This window comes from Gopherus flavomarginatus, chromosome 5 (assembly GCF_025201925.1).
Source record: "Gopherus flavomarginatus isolate rGopFla2 chromosome 5, rGopFla2.mat.asm, whole genome shotgun sequence".
NCBI lineage: Eukaryota > Metazoa > Chordata > Testudines > Testudinidae > Gopherus > Gopherus flavomarginatus.
Window position 1 is genome coordinate 4,539,605 of NC_066621.1, and position 20,519 is coordinate 4,560,123.

Here is a 20,519-nt window from a genome sequence, read left to right on the forward strand (position 1 = left end):
GGGCCTGGGAGCCGTCTCTCCTGCGGCAGGGGCTGTAGGGGGGACCTTGAGACTGGGGTTCCCCCCCCAGCAGGGGGCAGTGAGACATGACACCACTGTAGAATCGCAGTCCTTTATTGCCCTCTTCTCTCCCCTCACTTCCGGTGGCCCCGGCCGCCCCCCTTGGGGGAGTTGGGCACCTTCTCCAGCAGGGCTAGCTTGGTGTTGAACTGCTCCTCGCTCTCCCGTAGCTGCTCCTCCACCTCCAGCCGCAGCTGGGCCAGCTCCTGGCAGAGTTGAGCCGAGATGTATTCCCGCAGTAGGGCCCTGGGGCCTGCAGAGGAGAGTGGGGTGAAGAGAGTAGCCAACCAGCTCCCCCACCCTGGGGCTGGAGCAGGGCTGGTGCCCCCTAGAAGGAAAAGGCCTGGGTCCCATTCCCCATCCCCACCCTGGGGCCTGCCTGCAGGCCCCGCTTGTCCCCCAGGGGGAAAGGCCTCATATCTTGTTCATTCCTCGAGGCAGCAGTGGTCTCTTACTCTCCCTGGGGGCTGTGGTTCCACTGTCGGCTTCTTCCTCTTGCGCTGGGGGCACAGGCACCATCACACTCTCAGCCAGTTCTCCTGCTGGGGGGTGAAGACATTGGCTAATCAGGGTGGGGCTTGGCTTCATCGGCTGGATGCTCCACCTTCCTGAGCCCCCTAAAGCCCCCTCCTGCCTTCTGTGGTGCCTGGGCGCTTGTCCCACCCAGCACCCTCAGGTGCCCCACTCTGTTGGGATAAAAAAGCCTGTGTCTGGCTGGGAATTGCCGTCCTGTTAGAGCATTTTCACCTTGGCTCCAAGGCCCCAGGGCTTGCTCTTGGTCAGCAGCGGAAAGGAGAAGCCCCAATCATCTCCTCCCCCGCCCCCACCTCCCAACCAAACCCCTCCCATGGGTACAAAGGAGGGTAAACTCCCCTGAGTTCACCCACGTGGCCGAGAGTTTTGGGGGTTCAGTGAGCACCAGCCACTCACTCAGCTCGGCCACAGGCTCCGGCTCCGGCATTCCCACGTAGGACAGCGATATGTCCAGCCGGACCTGCAAGGTGAGAAAACAGGGCAGTCCTGGAAGCTGCAGGGGCTGAGGCAGGTGTAGGGCTGGGCTGGGCCTGCCCTCTGCTAACTGCCCCGTGTGGGTGGAGGACTTGGGAAGGGGGCCTGTGGGCAGCTAACCCAGGCGGGTGGTGGTGCAGGCCAGGTCCCCGGGGGGTGCTGGGCGTGGCTGACACTGGAGCTGCCATTCCCCATGGGATTCCCCAGGGGGTGCCATACCTGGGGTGTGAAGGCGTATTTGTACAGCTTGAAGTGGCAGAAGTAGGTGTTCACCACGTAGTCGCTCATGAGTGCCAGCTGCTCCTGGTTGAAGAGGTCGATGCTGAATGGAGGCCGCTGCGGGGGGAGGGGAGGAGAGGGTGAGGGTGAGGCAGGAGATGGGCAGGGGCTCCCCACCCCAGACTCATCCCTCTAACTGGGCCCTGCTGTATGGGGGCTGGCAGCAGCCGGAGGCCCTGGCTGGGGCTGGCCCTCCCCAGGGCTCACCTGCACGGCGTGGCAGAAGAGCAGCTCGGTGAAGTAGCGGTAACATTCCTCCACATTGGGCAGTGGTGTCTCTGCGAGAGCAGACACGAGTGTGAGGGACCTGCACCCCCTATGGCCACACCCATCCTGCAAGCTCCTCCCCAACAACCACACCGTCTTCCAGGCTCCTCCCCATCCTTCCCGTGGCCACCCCCACCACCTCTCTCCACAGCCACGTCCAACCTCCAGGCTCCTCCTGAGAGCCCCACCCACCTTGTAGGCTCCTCCCCCTCCCTGTGCCCATCCCAACTCACGGAGGGTCCTCCCCTAGGACTCATCCCCTTTCTTCAGGCCCCCAACCAGTCCCTGACTCCCTCCTCCCCCTGAGGCCGGTGCCTCCCTTCAGCCCCCTCTCTTACCCACACAGGCCTCGTGGGTGTCTTTGACGATGGCGAAGAAGGCGGAGCTTTGCTCTCGGGTGAAGCTGTGCTCCCGGCTGAACTGCACCGTGTAGAAGTAGAGATCCAGCAAGATGGCGGCCCGTGGGTCCGATTCCCAGCCCTGCAGCTGGAACAGCTCTGCCAGCACCCTGTGGAGAGGGGACCACTGACGGCAGGGGTGAGGTGTCTCCCCACCCAGGGGCCCCCTCCAGGGTGCGGGGCCCACGGGAGGACCTGAAAGTACAGAGGGGCTGGTAGGGAGTGCTCTTCCTACCATGGAAGGATAATAGGGGGGACCCCAAGTCTAGGTGCAGGGGGTGGAGGTGTCTCCCCAGGCCTGGGGGGCACTGACCCAGAGCCTTCCCTCAGTCCTAAAACAAGTTACCTCTTCAGCTCGTCTGTGGTCTGCGCCATGTCGATGAGGTCCATGGAGTGAACATCCAGGTACTTCCTGCACCAGGGAGAGGGACCCCAATTCCGTGAATGAGCATCATTTGAAGCCCCAGCACGGGCTCAACAGCCCGCTGGGGAACATCGACAAGAGACCATCAATTAATATGGCAGGATCAGGAGATACTTTGGGTCTCCCAGCTGAGCCGGTTCTGCCATTCCCAAGTACTGCACCAACAATATCCCCTCCCTGCTCTAGCTCCAGGGCGTTCCCGTTACCTGTGTTTAAGGACATAGTTGGTCCCAGGTGCTGGGTGCACGAGAGACTCCAGAACTGATGTGGAGATAGGTTCACCTGACCAGCTGTAGCCTGGTATGTACCCTGGGCCAAAAGGCTGTCCCTAAGTTACATTGCCTGTGCCAGGCCTGGAACCCTAGCCAAGGGGGTAGTGCGGGGGTGGGCAAACTTTTTGGCCTGAGGGCCACATCAGGGTTCCGAAACCGTATGGAGGGCCCAGTAGGGAAGGCTGTGCCTCCCCAAACAGCCTGGCCCCTGCCCCCATCCGCCCCCCTCACATTTCCTGCCCCCCTCAGAACTGCCCCTGCTCCTTGTCCCCTGACTGCCCCCTCCCGGGATCCCCTGTCCCTAACCCTTCCCCTAGGATCCCCACACCTATCCAACCACCTCCTGCTCCTCCCTGTCCCCTGACTGGCTCCCCAGGACCCCCTGCCCCTTATCCAGCTCCCCTGCTCCCCACTCCCTTACCATGCCGCTCAGAGCACCAGGACTGGCAGCTGCGCCACCCAGCTGGAGCCAGCCACACCACTGTTCAGTTTAGAGCACTGGGGCAGGCTGGAGGTTCTTGCAGCTGCGCTGCCTGGCAGGAGCTCAGCCCCACTGCCCGGAGCGCTAGCGACAGGGCGAGCTGAGGATGTGAGGGGAGGGGACATCAGGGGAAGGGCTGGGGGCTAGCCTCCCCGGCCGGGAGCTCAAGGGCCTCGCAGGACAGATGTGGCCCGCCAGCCATAGTTTGCCCACCTCTGGGGTAGTGCCTTGCAAACCATTACAAACTCAACATGCGATCTATGGAGCACTATCCTTGTGTCCCAACATACAACCCTTTGGCTACAAGTAGGTAGGAGGTTAAATGGCCTTTCCAGAACTGAGCTTTGGGGTAAATCCCATCAGCTGAGAAACATGTCAGCTCCTAGGAAGCTTGGTTCTCTAGAGCAGTGCTCGGAGCCAAACAATACGTAGGGGCGAGACGGAAGAGCAGAAGCCTGGCACGGCGCCTCGGCTGACCAGGCAGCTAAAGAGCGGGAACGTTTCAGAGAAGAGGGACCTCGGACAAATTTGAAAAGATCTGGTCTGACTTTTTAGACCCCCTTGATTAATTCCTAGCAGATGGAAACCAGTGTGGCATTCTTCTTTCCTCGCCCTTCCCGTTGCTTTCTTTTTTTGTTCTTTTGTCTTGTTTGTTCTCCACCTACTTCTGGGAGCAATCAATAACATGCACATGACATAACTATCAGACGCTGCATCTCGCGTTGGGCAGCCGGGTAGCAGCCACACAGCGACAGCACAAAGGGGTGGCTTGCTTGGCACTGAGATGCAGCTGCCTCGGGGGTGGAGAGATGGGTAAGAGCCATGTAGAGATGCTGCCTGGGGATGGCTTGCCTGGCGCTGAGATGAAGGTGCCTCTGGCTGGGTAACAGCCACACAGTGATGTGCCCAGAGTGCCTCCTTTGGATGGGGATGGTTGCTACTCACCACATGCAGATCCTGGCTTCATGGCACTGGGGCTGAAAGAGAGAGCGGTGTGGGGAGTCAGTGACTATGATGGGGATGGGATGGGGCCAAGACACTGGGGTGGGGGGAATGACAGGTCCCACATGCCCCACCCTGAGAGGGGTAGCCTGGCCAGTGGCCATAAGAATTAGCTGGTTGAGGTTCCTAACGGGTTAGTAAAAGTGCTGAATAGTTTTATTAATATCAGATGATCAGAATCCAAGAGACAATTTGCCCATGTGTAATGAGGAATATCATGAGCCAACCAACAATGTACTCAACATCAGTGAGGAGACAATCAGCTGGCAGGAGGTGATGAATATTCATGAGGTGATCAACAATATGATTAATATTCATGAGGACCATGATTACTCAGCTGTGGATGCTGACTTTTCATGAGACACGCTTACATGTACAGTCTATATATGTACAAGAACCTACATTACAAAACAGAATTTCCCTCCTAACGTTTTGAAATTTGTTTTTGTGCTGAATTGGAACAAAAAGCTGAAATTTCTTGGGGAATTTTTTAAAAATTGCACTTTGGAACCATCAAAACGTTTCATTTCGATAATGTGGAACTGCCTACTTTTGACAATGTCAAAATGTTTTATTTTGATAATAATAATACCACCAATTTCTTAGCGCTTTTCCTCAATAATTTCCAAGCACTCCAGAATCTTTAACTGGATGCAGAGTAGTTGGAAGTGTGTTAGTCCCAGGATATTAGAGAGACCAGGTGGGTGAGGTAATATCTTTTATTGGACCAACTTCTGTTGGTGAGAGAGAGAAGCTTTCAGGCTACACAGAGCTCTTCTTCTTCAGGTCTGAGAAAGGTACTTCAAGTGTCATCGCTCTATTTATGCTAAGCAATCTGTTCCACCTTGCATTTAGTGGGTGCTGCAAGGCAGAGGTCCTGAGCTTCCCCCCCCCCCCCCCGAAAAAAAATCTGGCAGGTGAAGAAGGGGGATGGGGCTCTAAGTGCTGCACTTTAATGGTAAAAGTGCTGTATATTGGCCATCCCTGTATCATAGTGTCCGTAGCATTGACATTCCTGCAGTGATGAGTGTTTTTAAAGCTGTGGAAATTCAGTAGGAAGGAATTAGGTAATGCTGGGTTTGGATATTCAGAGCGTGATCAAGGTAAATGAGGCGATGAATATTCAGGAGATGATTCATATTAAGGAGATGATGAAGGGGTGAATAGTCATGTTGAATTATTATTAATGAGCGATGACAATTAAAATGATTGATGATGCCTCGATCGAGGCTGATCTCTACCATGGATTTACATATGGGTCCTGAGATGACTCAGGAGTCCGATCCTAGAACCACGAATCCGCCTGCAGTAGGTACAGACATTTCGTGGCAGGCCAGCTGCCTGTTGGGAGAAAGTTCTTTCTTTTTCCTTCCTTCTCTCTCTCTTTTCAACTTTGAGGGCAAGGCGCTTCTCCTCAAACTGGGCCACTGCCTGATGGAGGATATGGCACCATTGAGGTTGGTTGGTGGCTTGCTCCTCCCAGTTTGTGATGTCCACATCAATTTTCTTAAGATAAGCTTTCAGGGCATCTTTGTAGTGTTTCCTCTGACCACCACGGGATCTCTGACCATAGGCGAGCTGAGAGTAGAGGACTTGTTTTGGGAGGAGAGAGTCTGGCATCCGCATACAATGTCCAGTCCAGTGAAGTTGATGCAGGAGGATCATTGCTTCAATGCTGGTGACATTGGTTTCGGCGAGGATGCTGGCATTAGTGCGGCGATCTTGCCACTTGATGCAAAGGATCTTCTGGAGGCATCGTTGGTGGTTCCTTTCCAGACGCTTGAGGTGCTGTTGATAGGTCACCCAGGTTTCGCATTCATAGAGGAGTATTGGAACAACAAATGTCTTATAGACCTGGATCTTGGTGTCCAAGATCCGTGAAAATGTGTTGGAGCAGTTTCCCAAAGGAAGCACTTGCACACTGGATCCTGTGCTGGATCTCCCTGTCAATTTAAATTTAAACCACTGTCGGTGGTTAGCTGCTGGTGTGTGCCAAATAGTGTTGGCTACTATTGCTCCCTTGTGCCCTCCTGTTGGTCTGTCTGGCTCCATCCGGTGTCTTGTTTTACACAGGGACTGTCAGCTCTTCGGGGCAGGGACTGTCTCTTTGTTTTGTCTCTCTACAGTGCCTAGGACAATGGGGTCCTCCGGGGCTGTGACTGGGGCTTCTAGGTGCTACTGTAATGTAACACACTGAATAATGTACAGCCCCTAGCACAAGGGGGTCCTGGTACATGGCAGGGACAGCTATGGTGATAATAATCCGATCATGTACAGGGACTAAAAGAACAGGAGTACTTGTGACACCTTAGAGACTAACAAATTTATTTCAGCATGAGCTTTCGTGAGCTACAGCTCACTTCTTCGGATGCATAGAATGGAACACACAGACAGGAGATATTTATACATACAGAGAACATGAAAAGGTGGAAGTATGCATACCAACAGGAAGAGTCTAATCAATTGAGATGAGCTATCATCAGCAGGAGAAAAAAAACTTTTGAAGTGATAATTAAGATGACCCATAGAAGATGTGAGGAGAACTTAACATAGGGAAATAGATTCAATTAGTGTAATGACCTAACCATTCCCAGTCTCTGTTTAGGCCTGAATTAATTGTATCTAAGTTGCATATTAATTCGAGTTCAGCAGTCTCTCTTTGGAGTCTGTTTTCTGAAGTTTTGTTGTTGCAAAATTGCCACCTTCAAGTCTGTCACTGAGTGGTTAGAGAGGTTGAAGAGTTCTCGCACTGGTTTTTGAATGTTATGATTCCTGATGTCAGATTTGTGTCCATTTATTCTTTTGTGCAGAGACTGTGTGGCAAATGAATGAGGAGCTGCAACGAGTTAACGAATGTCCACAATGGATGGGGTGATGAATATCTACAAGGCAATGCTCGTCAGCAAAATCGCCACCAGCATTTCTGCAAGTTGGTGGAGAATTTTTACATGCTCATAAATATTCATAGTGGCTGCATTGGGGGTGGGGGGTTGCTTACACTCACCTAGTGAGGGCTATTTCCCTGGAGAGGGATGACCCTCAAATGCTAATCAGATGCTACAATCATGAGCTGATGACTATTCTGTCTGTACTGGGCTATCTTGATTATCACTTCAAAAGTTTTTTTTCCCCCTTACTTAATTGGCCTCTCAGAGTTGGTAAGGCAACTCCCACCTTTTCATGCTCTCTGTATGTGTATATATCCCTGCTCAATATATGTTCCATGCTATGCATCCGAAGAAGTGGGCTGTAGCCCAGGAAAGCTCATGCTGAAATAAATCTGTTGGTCTCGAAGGTGCCACAAGGACTCCTGTTCTTTTTGCAGACACAGATGAACCGGCTGCTACTCCGATACCTCTTGTCGATTCCGGCGGCGTCTGAGTCTCCCATCAGAACTGGGCCGCTATGGAGGGTTGAACTGACTTCAGGTGAACACTAATTAGTTGAGCAATTAATACCAATTAGCATGTGCACATTAATTAAATCACGCATGCTAATTAGCCATTGAGTTAATTAGACGGCACATATTGTTGCCTATTGATTGGGCCGTGCCTGTTAATAGGCTGGCTCGTACTGATCAGCTGATCTATGTTAATTGGGTGACTGTTAACGAGCTCATTAACGTGAGTTATTAGCTATGAAAATTGATGGCGATGAATATGAATTAACCGACGTATATGAATCGCCTGGCGGGTGGTTAACGAGTCCGCGCATATTCATAAGTTAATTAATATTAATGAGCCGACAGCGGGAACGCTCCCAAGGTTATGCATATTCATGAGATGATAGCAGGGCCGCGGCCCCACCTCACGGACGGGTCTTCGCGGCGCGGTTGCCATGGCAGCAGCGTAGTCCCCGCCCCGCGGGCCCCGCTCACCTGCTTCAGGCCGCCCCCCGGCCCCATCGTTGCCGCGGTGCCGGCTCCCCCGAATACTCCGGACTCGTCGCCACGGCAACCCCCATTCCGCCAATCAGAGAGGGTATCGAGGCCGGAACCAATCGGAGAAAGATTCACTGTACGGGTGAGAGCTCATCAGCCAATCGCTGAGGTTGTCTTTGTCCAGCCAATCACACGGTGTATCTCTCCTGGGCCATGAACGAGTTTTAATTCCTTCAGCCAATCAAAAAAAGCCTTTTCGGCTCAGCGGTCTTAGGCCAATCAGCGCATGTCTCTCTTTGAGGGCTGCCTTCCGCCTCTTTCACTTCTCAGCCAATCCTCAGCCGGTCTCTAACATCAGCCAATCTTCGGCCTGGACACTGGTCGTCTAACTCCGCCCCTCCCTGGTCTCATCCAATGGGAGAAGAAGAAGAAAAAACACCTCTTCCTGCGCATGTGCAGCGCGAGGTAGAGGGAGGGTGGTGGGAGTGTCAGGTGAGCGCGTGCGCAGTGAGGTGGCTGGGGGGGGGGTTGGCCTGGCAAGGGAAGCCGCTGGGAGTGGGAGCGCGAGGCAGGTGAGCGCCCGGCGATGGGGGGGAGAGAGTGACAGGTGGGGGTGGGGCAGGCAGTGAGAGTGGCAAGGAGGGGAGAGGTGGGGGTTGGGGTGAGAAATGGGGTGGCGGTGGGGGACGGGGTGAGGGGAGGGTGGCAAGAGGGGCAGTGGGGGCGGGGGCAGGCAGTGAAAATAGAAAAGGGGGGGAGGAGGTTGGGATGAGAGGGGGAGGGGGCGACAGGTGGGGGGGTAGGCACTGAAAGTGACAAGGGGGGAGAGGTGGGGCTGGGGGGAAGGTGGCTAGGGGTTGGTGGGTTGGGATGGCATGGGGTGGGCTGAGAGTGGCATAGTGATAGCATTAAGAGTTGGGGGTTTAAGGGGTGCCATGGTGTTGGGGAGGTGAGGGGTTTGGGGATAGCAAAGGAAGATGGGGGGGTTGGGTAAGAGTCTGGGGGATGTGGTAGGCAGAGATGATAAGGGTAAGGAGGTATCTGACCCCTCTCTGTTTCCCTTCCAGGTGAGGCGCAACTCCTGGACTGACCCCCTCCCTCCCCGCTGCTGCCAGAGACCCCGGCCAGCGGCGCCATGTCTGGGCCGGGAAGCAAGCGGGCAGCTGGGGATGGGGGATCAGGGCCTCCTGAGAAGAAAGCCAGCCGGGAGGAGAAGACGACCACTACCTTGATCGAACCCATCCGCCTGGGGGGCATCTCCTCCACGGTCAGTGCCTGGGGTGGGGACTGTTGGGGGCAAGGGGGGCATTTGGGGAGTTCAAGAGAAACTGGGAGCATGGAAGGGATTTGGGAACCCTGATTGGGCAAGTGGGGGGGATTCTGAGTGTAAGTTGGGGAGGGCAGGGTGTGGGGTTGGGAAGTGGATGGGGGTCCCTGGGGAGGGAGGAGGCAGCTGCGGGGGTGTGGCAGGGAGCCACTGCTGACCCCCCCATTGCCCCTCCCCCTCCAGGAGGAGATGGACCTGAAGGTGCTGCAGTTCAAGAACAAGAAGCTGGCGGAGCGGCTGGAGCAGCGCCAGGCCTTTGAGGACGAGCTGCGCGAGCGCATTGAGAAGCTGGAGAAGCGCCAGGCCACAGATGATGCCACCCTGCTCATTGTCAACCGTTACTGGAGCCAGGTGAGGCCCCTGCCCGTCCGCTGGCCATGGCCCTCTCCCCATGATCTCTCCTGCAGCCTCCCTCAACTCTGCATTCCACCCCCAACTCTCGCCCCATCCTGGCCACAAGCCTCTAGCCGTGCATTGCACTCCCTGTCACAATACCTCACCTCCACCACGATACCCCTGCCACCCATTCCCCACCCGGCCTTGTTACTTACCATCATCTGCAATTGGAGAGCTGCCTCTCTGGACCCTCAGCATATCTCCCAGCGACCACAACACGCTGCCTATAGTGAGACCTCGGCCTGCTGTTCTCTAGTGTGGTTGAGTGATTGGGGGCTGGGAGCCAGGACATCTGGGTTTTTAGCTCTGTTACCACAGTCTTCATCTGTCCCTCCCGGAGACTTTTCTCCTGGGTGTACATCGCCCGCAGTCAGTGGATCCCCAAGAGGGGGGCACAGGTGTTATTTCCTCTCCCAGGCCTGTGCTGGACTGACCCCTGTCTTCCCCCCTTTCCCCAATCTCCATCTTCCCACAGCTGGATGAAAATGTGCAGGTCCTGCTGAGAGGCTATGATGGGGACTGCGAGCCTCAACCCCCTGCAACCCCTTCTCCCCCTTCCGCAGAGGAACCCAGGCCAGAGCCAATGGGACAAGACCCTGAGAACACAGTTAGCCCTGGTACCGAGGGCCCAGATAGGACAGGTGAGCATGGGACAGGTGCCAGGCTGCAGGAGGCGCTGCACTTGGGCAGGGGGGTTCTGTGGCTTGGCAAGGGGGCACTCGGCAGGGGGTGCTCTTCCCTCGCAGTGATCTCAACATAGCGCTAAACCCTTCTCGGTCCTCCCTACCACCACAGAAACAGCCCCACCTATTGTGGCCCCTTCTACCTCCTGGAAGGCTGGGGGACTGCTGCTGAATGAGCCGGCCCTGTCATTCCTGGCCACACTGGCCAGCAGCAGCAGTGAGGAGATTGAGCTGCAGCTGCAGGAACGCATGGAATTCTCTAAGGCCGCCGTGTCCCGTGTGGTCGAAGTCTCCAACAAGATCCACCGGCGCACGGAGGAGCTGTGCCAGAAGATCCACGCCTGTGGTGAGCCGAATGCCAGGGTTCCATCCTGGCCATGGGAGCGGAGTGAGATCTGGGGGTTAGAATTGGGGCGCTGGGAGGCAGGACTCCTGGATTCTCAGAGGTGTGACTCCTTTTCAGCTGACTTGGACCAGCTGGATGAGGCACTGAAGTCCTTGAACAAAGAGCTGATGAGAGAGAATCAGCGGTTGCAGGACTTGGCGATGCAGCTGCAGGAGAAACACCACAAGATCTCGCTGGAGGTATGAGCTGGTTCTCAGGGCAGAGGGGCGGGCTGGCTGGCTGGCTCAGGGGTAGGGAATGAGTCACAGGGCCTTTCCCCTCTGGGGCACTGGTTCTGACCCCAGGGTCAGGGGCTATCTGGCCTGGAGTGGATCCAGCCCCGCTTCTCTGTTTCCCTTCCTGGCGCAGTACACAGAGCTGCAGGACAAGGTGACGTCGTCGGAGACCAAGGTGCTGGAGATGGAGACGACAGTGGAGGATCTGCAGTGGGACATCGAGAAGCTGCGCAAGCGTGAGCAGAAGCTCAACAAACACCTAGCTGAGGCGCTGGAGCAGGTGATCTGCCCCCGTGCCCAAGTCTTCCCTCTCCTCATCCTCCCAGGCCCCTTCCTGTGTCTCACTGCTCTCATCTGGCCCCGTTGCAGCTGGAGCCATAGTTTCTCTCTGCTGCCTGTATCTGGGTCCCACTCCCGCTTTCCCCCTCATCCCCTGTATCTGGGGCTCGCTGCCACATGTGCCCATTCCTCAGAGCACTGGGGAGGCCTGGTTGGTGAGGGGGTTGCTGACTTTCTTTCTGGCCTTTTGCAGCTGAACTCCGGTTACTACGTGTCTGGCAGTTCTGGGGGCTTCCAGGGCGGACAGATCACGCTCAGTATGCAGAAGGTGAGCGGGCAGGGGGAGCTGGGGACTGGGGATGGGTGGGGATCTCTGGCACTTGGACAGGTGGAGGTAAGGGTCCCAGTGGGTGGGTCCTAGTGCAGAGCGGGATGGGGGTCTCTGGGAATGGGATGGGGAAGTCGTGGTGCAGAGGGAGATAGGGGAATCTGACCCTGAGGTTGGGGAGCATCTTTGTGCTGGGAGGGGTGGGGGTCTCTGGGGTGGGGTCCTGGTGCAGGAAAGGGTGGGGTTGTGAGGGTGGGGTCTCGTGGCACATGTTGAGGCAGCCCCTGGATGGGGGTGTCAAGGCGGACAGGAGACGGTCTCTGTTATCGGAGCCCTGTGTCGGCAGTTCGAGATGCTGAACGCGGAGCTGGAGGAGAACCAGGAGCTGGCCAACAGCCGCATGGCTGAGCTGGAGAAGCTGCAGCAGGAGCTACAACAGGCTGTCAGGACCAATGAGAAGCTCAAGGTAACAAGGTGGAGGGCGGCGCCCCCTGGAACCAGGCTAGGTAGTGAGGCCTGGCCAGGAGGGGTGGAAGGCAGCATCCCCATGTGCCAGGCTGGGCGATGGAGCCTGGCTGGGAGGGGTGGAGGGCAGCAACCCCTGGAGCCAGGCTGGGTGGTGGGGTCTGGCCGGGATGGGTGGAGGGCAGCAGGCTGGGCAGTGGGGCCTGGCTGGGGGGTGTGGAGAGCAGCACCCTCTAGAGCCAGCCTGAATGGTGGGGCCTGGCCGGGAGGAGTGGGGGGCAGCACCCTGGTGGCAGGCTGGGTGATGGAGCCTGGCCGGAAGGGGTGGAGGGCAGCACCCTCTGGAGCCAGGCTGGGCAGTGGGGCCTGGCTGGGAGGAGTGGAGGGCGGCGCCCCCTGGTGCCAGGCATAGGGGGAGATGTGAGGAGGCTGGCTGGGGTGGAGGGCGGTGCCTGTGGCAGTGACACCCTGTGCCCCCAGGTGGCGCTGCGGTCGCTGCCCGAGGAGGCGGTGAAGGAGACCCTGGACTACAAGGTGCTGCAGTCACAGTTCTCGCTGCTCTACAACGAGAGCCTGCAGGTGAAGACCCAGCTGGACGAGGCGCGCGCCCTGCTGCTCACCACCAAGAACAGCCACCTGCGCCACATTGAGCACATGGAGGTGAGGCTGGGGGGAGGAGTCACAGGTGGGGCGGGGCCTGTGCAGGGAATGGGCCACACCTTTTGTGCGTTGGGTGGTTAGTGTTCTGAAGGGCCTGTGCCAGGTCGGAGGGTACCATCTGTGGTGCAGCACCTCATTGTATTGGGATGTACCGCGCTGGCCGGGGGTGGAGGAGTGCTTACCATGCTGCGTGCAGGGAAGCCGACGGGGGTTGGGGGAGAGTGATTCCTCCCCTGTCTCTCACCCTCCACCCGCCCTGTTGCAGAGCGACGAGCTGAACCTGCAGAAGAAGCTGCGCACGGAGGTGATCCAGCTGGAGGACACGCTGGCCCAGGTGCGCAAGGAATACGAGATGCTGCGCATCGAGTTCGAGCAGAACCTGGCTGCCAATGAGCAAGCGGGTGAGAAAGAGACACTTCCCGGTGCCCGTCCCTGTGGCACGGCTCGGCATGGTGTATCGCCCGGCCCCGTGTGCAGCTCCATGGTACGGCCCTGCGCGGAGTGCGCCCTTCCCCCACAGCAGTGCACTCTTGGCGATACCCCCGCACTCACTCGGTGCAGCGAGCTTCCTCCCAGCGGTGCCCTGGTGCCGGCTGCCGCCCTGGCATTGCCTGCCAGGATCTCTGCGCTGCAGTGAGCTTTCTCTCCATCAGTGCCCTGCCACCAGCCACCTACCCCTCATGGAAGATGCCCCCCATTCCTCAAATGCTCTCCCCCTCCCCTCCCCCCACCCTCATCCTGGAAAGCAGGTTCCTTATCCCCCTGTGTAACCTTGCCCCCTCAGGTCCCATTAACCGGGAGATGCGCCACCTGATTAGCAGCCTCCAGAACCACAACCATCAGCTGAAAGGAGACGTGCAGCGATACAAGCGCAAGCTGCGTGAGGTGCAGGCTGAGATCAACAAGGTGAGAGATTCGCTGGGGAGGGTTGCACTCAATGATCCACTCTGGGGGAGGGGAGGGCTTGACTGGAGGAAAGACAGGGAGGGATCCATTTGGGGATCTGCTTGGCGTAGAGGCAGCATTTAGGGATCTGTTTTGCAGGGAGGGGTGATGTTCAGGGATCTGCTCAAGAGGTAGAAAGGATCTACTTAGGAAGGGGTAGGTGGCATTTAGGGATCTGGTCTGGGGACAGAGAGGTATCCACTTGAAGTGAGGGACTGCATTTAGAGATCCATTTGGGGTGGGGAAGGATCTGCTCTAGAGAAGGGACTTACTTAAGGATCCATTTGGGTGGCCACAAGGGATCTGTGGGGTGCAGGGTTTAGGGATTGGCTTAGGGGGGCGGGGAGGGATCGGTGGGAGAGGTGCAGGGTTTGGGGATCAGCTTGCGGGGGTGGGGAGGGATCGGTGGGAGAGGTGCAGGGTTTGGGGATCGGCTTGCGGGGGCGGGGAGGGATCGGTGGGAGAGGTGCAGGGTTTGGGGATCGGCTTGCAGGGGGCGGGGAGGGCTCAGTGGGGGAGGTGTGGGGTTTGGGGATCGGCTTCGGGGGGTGGTGGAGAGGGATCTGTGGGGGAGGTGCAGGGTTTAGGGATCTGCAGCCCTGGGGTCTCTCTCCCTCTCCCTTTCCCAGATCCGGATGCAGTCGAGCGGATTTCCCTGCGGCTCAGCTGTTCTGCCCCCTGCACCTGGGCCAGAGGAGCCGGTGGGCGTGGCCCCGACCGTGGTGGTGAAGGAGGAGGAGGGGGGCGCGCCTGCCCTAGAGGTGAAGAAGGAGCCGAAGGAGGCAGTGGTGGCTGTGGTGAAGAAGGAGGAGGTAGCGCCTCTGCCCGAAGGGGGAGTGAAGAAGGAGGAGGAGGAGCCACTCCCACCAGCTCCCCAGCTGCCCCCCCCGCCTCGCATCAAGGAGCCCCCGGAGCGCCCCAAGGGGAGCCGCGGGGGGGACCGGGAGCGCTCGCGGGACCGCGACAGGGACAGCTCGGCACGCGAGCGTGACCGGCAGAAGAGCAGCGATGACCCCAAGAAGAAGGACTCAGACCTGCTCAAGCAGCTGCGCATTGAGCTCAAGTGAGAGAGCCCCGGTGTCCGCGGGGAGGGGGAGGGAGCTGGGGATGGTCCCAGGCTGGCTGTGATGTGCAGGGCCTTATTCCTCTCCCCACCAGGAAGGCCCAGGAGAGCCAGAAGGAGATGAAACTGCTGCTGGACATGTACAAATCAGCCCCCAAGGAACAGCGGGACAAGGTGCAGCTCATGGCTGCCGAGAAGAAGACCAAGGCCGAGGTGAGTGAGACCCTCGCGGGGTGGGGGGTCTGGAGGGTGGGTCTATGGGTAGGATGCAGATTGAGGGGTAGGGTCTGCCTCACTCTCTGTATGGGCAGATATGGGACAGTGACCCCCATCTTTCTGCACCCAGCAGGCAGAGGAGCTGTGGGGGGGTGGTTATAGGGCTGACACCATATCTCTATCCATTGCAGGTGGAGGAGCTGGGGATAGTTAGGGGGCTGTGACCCCAGTGTCTCTGCCCCCTGCAGATGGAGGAGCTGGGGGTAGTTATGGGGCTGTGACCCCCGTCTCTCTGCCCCCTGCAGGTGGAGGAGCTGCGAGGACGGGTGCGGGAGCTGGAGGAGAAGGAGAAGAAGGAGAGTAAGAAGATGGCGGACGAGGATGCCCTGCGCAAGATCAAGCTGGCGGAGGAGCAGATTGAGCACCTGCAGAAGAAACTGGCTGCCACCAAGCAGGTACCGGGATGAGGGAGTGGGGGGCAGATGGGTTGGGGGTGGTTAGTGGCAGGAGGTTCCCCTGAATGGGGTGGGAAGGGAGGTCTGGCAGGATTGGGGGGGCTCTGGGGGTGGGGCTGGGCAATCTGGCAGAAAGGACTTGGCAGGGGAGGGGGTCCAGGCCCCCCTGACCTCATGCCCTGCCACAGGAGGAGGAGGCCCTGCTGTCGGAGATGGACGTGACGGGCCAGGCCTTCGAGGACATGCAGGAGCAGAACATGCGCCTCATGCAGCAGCTGCGTGAGAAGGATGATGCCAACTTCAAGCTCATGTCTGAGCGGATCAAGTCCAACCAGATCCACAAGCTGCTGCGTGAGGAGAAGGACGAGCTGGCAGATCAGGTGCTGGCCCTCAAGTCACAGGTAGGGGGTGCTGCAGGGAGTGGGATGGGGGACTCAGTAGTAGGGTTGCCAACTGTCTAATCACACAAACCCAGACACCCTTCCCTGCCCCTTCTCCAAGGCCCCACCCTGCTCACTCCGTCCCCTCTCCGCCACCCTCACTCATTTTCACTGGGCTGGGACAGGGGGTTAGGGTGCGGGAGGGGGTGCCGGCTCTGGGCTGGGGCCGAGAGATTTGCAATGTGGGAGGGGGCTCCGGGCTGAGTCTGAGGCAGGGGGTTGAGGTGCAAAAGGGGATGTGAGGTGGAAGCTCTGGGAGGGATTTTGGGTGCTGGAAGGGGCTCAGGGCTGGGCCAGGGGCTTGGGGTGTGGGAGGGGGCTCAGGGCTGGGGCAGAGGCTTGGGGTGCGGGAGGGAGTAAGGGGTGCAGGCTCTGGGAGGGAGTTTGGATGCAAGAAGGGGCTGGGACAGGGGTTTGGGGTGCAGGAGGGGGCTCCGGGCTTGGGCAGAGGAGAAGGGAGTTGGGGTATGGGAGAGGGTATGGGGTGCTGGCTCTGGGAGGGGGCTTAGGGCTGAGGCAGGGGCTTGGGTGCAGGAGGGGGTGTGGTCTCTTGCATGGCAGCACTTACCTTGGGCGGCTCCCAGTGGGCAGCACAGCGGGGCTAAGGCAGGCTCCCTGCCTGCCCTGTCCCTATGCCACTCCCAGAAGCAGCTGGCATGTCCCTGTGGGAGTGGGGAGGGGGGCACCAGGGGGCTCTGTGCTCTGCCCCTGCTTGCAGGCACAGCCCATGCAGCTCCCGTTGGCCACAGTTCTCAGCCAATGGGAGCTGTGGAGTCAGCGCTTGGGGCAGGGGCAGCGCACGGAGACCCCCTGCTCCCCCCTTCTAGGGGCTGCAGGGACATGCTGGCTGCTTCCGGGAGCGGTGCGGGGCCAAGGCAGGCAGGGAGTCTGCCTTAGCCCTGCTATGCCACTGGACCTTTAACTTCCTAAAATCTCCCTGTTTGGCTTCAGTAGCCTCCAGGAGATTGAGCTTGATTCCGGGAGATTCCCGGCAAAACCGGGTGGGTTGCCAACCATAGCTCAGTAGGGGGCGCTCTCCTCTCACAGGCAGCATATGTCTCAGTGCGGTGCTAGGGGGCTCTGGGTTGCACAGAGCAGGATGGGGGTTCAGCAGGGTGGGCCTGTGCGGTTGGGGTGGGGTTCGTTAGGGGGTGCTCTCCTCTGGCAGGCAGGGGCGGGGGCAGCTGGCTGGCTGTGAGTCGGCTGGTGGTGCTCTGCTGACCAGGCCATGTTGCAGGTGGACGCCCAGCTGCTGGTGGTGCAGAAGCTAGAGGAGAAGGAGCGGGTGCTGCAGGGGAACCTGGGCACAGTGGAGAAGGAGCTGACCCTTCGTAGCCAGGCCCTCGAGCTCAACAAGAGGAAGGTGAGTTGGGGGGCAGGGCTGGGGACCTAGGTGGGGGGATTGATGAGGGGCATCCACGGTGAGGGCGGCTCCTTTGGATCCACAGGGCTAGTCCACAGGAGAACCCTTATTTCTTGGCTAAGCCTTGAAGTTGGCATTTTTCTAAGGGGAGCTCCACAGCTCTCTCCGGGGCTGGGCCTAAGGGCTCCGGCCCCCCCTCTTCTTCCCACAGCAGGTCCGCCTGAGGTCAGGCGCTGGCTTCGAGCCCTTTGCCGTGTCGGGAGCAACGCTGCCTGTTGCAGCCAATTTAGCACCCGCTGGGCAACTGGGACCCAGCGTCAGAGAGGGTTTGGGTCCACACACAGAGCCATGTTCCAATCAGCGTCGCTCTTAGCCGGACACCCATCATCTGTCTTCTTGAGCTCTGTGCCTGTGTGTGTGTGAGCCTAGATCTTCGCTCTGCTGCCTCAGCCCGGCCTTCTCCCGCTCAAGAGTCCCTCTGCTTCTTGGTCTGTTGTAGGGGTTCCTGTTCATAGGTGTGGATGCCAGGGTACTTGATCACATCCCAGATGCTTGACCAGGCCTCATTCCCCTCTCCCCTAGGAATCTGGTTCTGCTCAGCGGGTGGGGAAACTGAGTCACGCACGTTGGTGATAAAAATATGACAGCTATCCCCATGTTTGTTGGGGATGGTGCTGGAGGGAAGCTCACAGCGTCGGGATGAGCTCTGTGGCTAGAGCCCTACTATGAGGGGGCGGAACTGGCAGTGCTGTAGGCTGTTCCCCAGTGGGAGCATAGGCAGTGACTCCATGGGTGCTCCAGGGCTGGGGCACCCACGGAGAAAAATTGGTGGGTGCTGAGCACCCACCAGCAGCTCCCCATGGCCTGGCCCCGCCCCTGCTCCAGTTCACCTCCGCCTCCTCTGTGAGCGCTCTTCCGCATCCCGTTTCTCCCCCCTCCCTCACAGCGCTTGTACTGGGAAACAGCTGTTTTGCAGGGCAAGGAGGGAGAGGAGAGGAGGGGGAACACGGTGCTCTGGGGGGAAGATGCAGGGCTGGGGTGGGGATTTGGGGAAGGGATCCAGTAGGGGCAGGGAGGGGGTGGAGTTGAGGTGCGACTTTGGGGAAGGGGTTGGAATGGGAGCAGGGCCAGGGTGGGGAAAAGGTGCAATCAGGGCGGGGCCAGGGACGGGGAGGGCACAAGCTCCCACCGGCGTCAGAGAAAGTTGGCGCCTGTGACTGTGGGGAATCTTTCTAAGGTGTTTCACTGCACATGCTGTAGCTTTTCTTAAAGGAGTCAGAGATCATTACACTTCTAGCCTAGCTTTTAGATCTAATTTGAATAGATTTAATTAGTTATTGTCTGTCATTTTTTTCTCTTTTTTTCCACTTCCCCTTTTCTTAATTTGATTTTATGCTGGCCACATTAGACTGTTAGACAGCAGTGCTGCAGGCTGCTGGAATACCATACAAGATTCCAACCCACCTTACCATTTTTACCGTGAATAGGATCACTCTGGATCTGACTGTCATTTATACTAGTCCCCTTTAACCACTTTGGAAGTGTAAAGGGGCCTTAAAATGGATATAAATATAATTTAACTTACACCACTTTTAATGTAATTTAATTTGACACCCATTTTATACTGAATGGTGCAAAATGGCCCTCGTGTAAAAGAGAATCAGTTTCCATTGTTTGTTTCCATTATATCGGGGTCGGCAAACTTTCTGAAGTGCTATGCCGAGACTTCATTTATTCACTCTGATTTAAGGTTTCGCGTGCCAGTCATAAATTTTAACGTTTTTAGAAGGTCTCTTTCTACAAGTCTATAATGTATAACTAAACTATTGTTGTGTGTAAAGTAAATAAGGTTTTTAAAATGTTTAAGAAGCTTCATTTAAAATTTAAATTAAAATGCAGAGCGCCCAGGACTGGTGGCCAAGACCCAGGCAGTGTGAGTGCAGCTGAAAATCAGCTCATGTGCTGCCTTTGGCACATGTGCCGTACGTTGCCTACCCCTGCATTATATCATTTGTATGTATCAGTTCTCGGACACCGTTCAGGGAGAAGCTCACAGTGATTGACATTCCCTCCTCTCACAGGCAGTGGAAGCGGCCCAGCTGGCCGAGGACCTGAAGGTGCAACAGGAGCACGTGCAGTGCAAGCTGAAGGAGATCCAGGCCTGCATGGCCGAGAACCGCGCTGCCAAGGAGAAGGAGTCCTTCAACCTCAAGAGGGCCCAGGTAAGGGGCAGGGGCCTGTGGGTCATACTGCGGGGAGGGGCAGGGGAGGGCCCGCGCCCGGGCCCAGGCCCGGGCCCCGTTGCTGACTAGATCTTCCCTGCACCCCAGGAGGACATCTCCCGGCTGCGGCGCAAGCTAGAGAAGCAGAAGAAGGTGGAGGTGTACGCGGACGCTGACGAGATACTGCAGGAGGAGATCAAGGAGTACAAGGTGGGCAGCTGAGGGAGGAAGGGGGAAGCCTGGCACTGGGTGGAGGCAGGGGGGGCTGTGCTCAGGCTGTGGGGGTAGGGGGAATGGACCCAGCCCCCCCCCCCCCCACACTAACAGGGTCTGTGTCCTCCCCGTCCCCCAGGCCAAGCTGACCTGTCCCTGCTGCAACACACGCAAGAAGGACGCGGTGCTCACCAAGTGCTTCCACGTCTTCTGCTTTGACTGCGTCAAGACGCGCTACGACACCCGGCAGCGCAAGTGCCCCAAGTGCAATGCTGCCTTTGGCGCCAACGACTTCCACCGAATCTACATCAGCTGAGCGCCTGCAGTCCCTCTTCCCACCCCCTCCCCTAGCCCTCCGTTCCGCAGGTCCCCCCTCCAGGATCCACATGGCCGTCCCCTCCCTCCTGCCCTCTGCAAGCCGCTCAGCAGGTGCTGCCAGGATTCACTTGACCCATCCATGTAGATCGCAACCAAGTGATGCCTGATCCCCTGAGGATCTGCTCCTCGCAGCTCTCTGGATCCTCCCCCACTCTGGGTTCTGCTGGGGTCTGCTCCCCTGGGGCTGGTCTCCTTCTGCTAATATTTGAACCTCAGTGACAGCCCTGTTGTGCCAAGAGGATGCCCTTGGGGGTGAAGGGTCTCAAGGCAGCAGCTGACTGCGTGGGGGTCCGGGGACTGTTCATTCTATTTGGATTTTATTTTATTTTTAAATATTATGTTTGATTATGTGGGAAATAAAAATTGGAGAGTCCCACCGGGGCCAGATCCTCCA

General features: G+C 57.8%; 2 protein-coding genes across 6 annotated transcripts; one reads left to right on the forward strand and one right to left on the reverse strand.

The window, feature by feature from the left end:
- Positions 1–98: 98 nt before the first annotated feature.
- CFAP119 (cilia and flagella associated protein 119) lies at positions 99–8,314 on the reverse strand. 3 transcript variants are annotated; one of them, XM_050956980.1, is made up of 9 exons: positions 8,069–8,314; positions 4,135–4,166; positions 2,359–2,424; positions 1,953–2,122; positions 1,555–1,625; positions 1,288–1,404; positions 991–1,054; positions 516–599; positions 99–313 (listed from the first exon to the last, which is right to left on the reverse strand). In XM_050956980.1, exons 1-9 carry the CDS (start codon positions 8,093–8,095, stop codon positions 135–137), a joined length of 810 nt encoding a protein of 269 aa, XP_050812937.1. In that variant the 5' UTR covers positions 8,096–8,314; the 3' UTR covers positions 99–134. The 3 variants fall into 3 exon arrangements, with proteins under 3 accessions (XP_050812937.1, XP_050812936.1, XP_050812938.1); XM_050956979.1 differs by having other exon boundaries at positions 516–602; positions 8,069–8,312; XM_050956981.1 differs by having other exon boundaries at positions 516–602; positions 2,359–2,497; positions 8,069–8,310.
- A 225-nt stretch (positions 8,315–8,539) lies between these two features.
- RNF40 (ring finger protein 40) lies at positions 8,540–20,519 on the forward strand. 3 transcript variants are annotated; one of them, XM_050956693.1, is made up of 20 exons: positions 8,540–8,643; positions 9,139–9,338; positions 9,582–9,749; positions 10,270–10,435; positions 10,590–10,823; positions 10,941–11,062; positions 11,232–11,378; positions 11,631–11,705; positions 12,052–12,171; positions 12,651–12,830; positions 13,096–13,231; positions 13,615–13,736; positions 14,405–14,838; positions 14,934–15,051; positions 15,360–15,509; positions 15,698–15,910; positions 17,187–17,312; positions 19,394–19,534; positions 19,643–19,744; positions 19,887–20,519. In XM_050956693.1, exons 2-20 carry the CDS (start codon positions 9,207–9,209, stop codon positions 20,061–20,063), a joined length of 3,063 nt encoding a protein of 1,020 aa, XP_050812650.1. In that variant the 5' UTR covers positions 8,540–8,643; positions 9,139–9,206; the 3' UTR covers positions 20,064–20,519. The 3 variants fall into 3 exon arrangements, with proteins under 3 accessions (XP_050812650.1, XP_050812649.1, XP_050812651.1); XM_050956692.1 differs by having other exon boundaries at positions 10,590–11,062; XM_050956694.1 differs by lacking the exons at positions 8,540–8,643; positions 9,139–9,338 and having other exon boundaries at positions 9,656–9,749; positions 10,358–10,435; positions 10,590–11,062.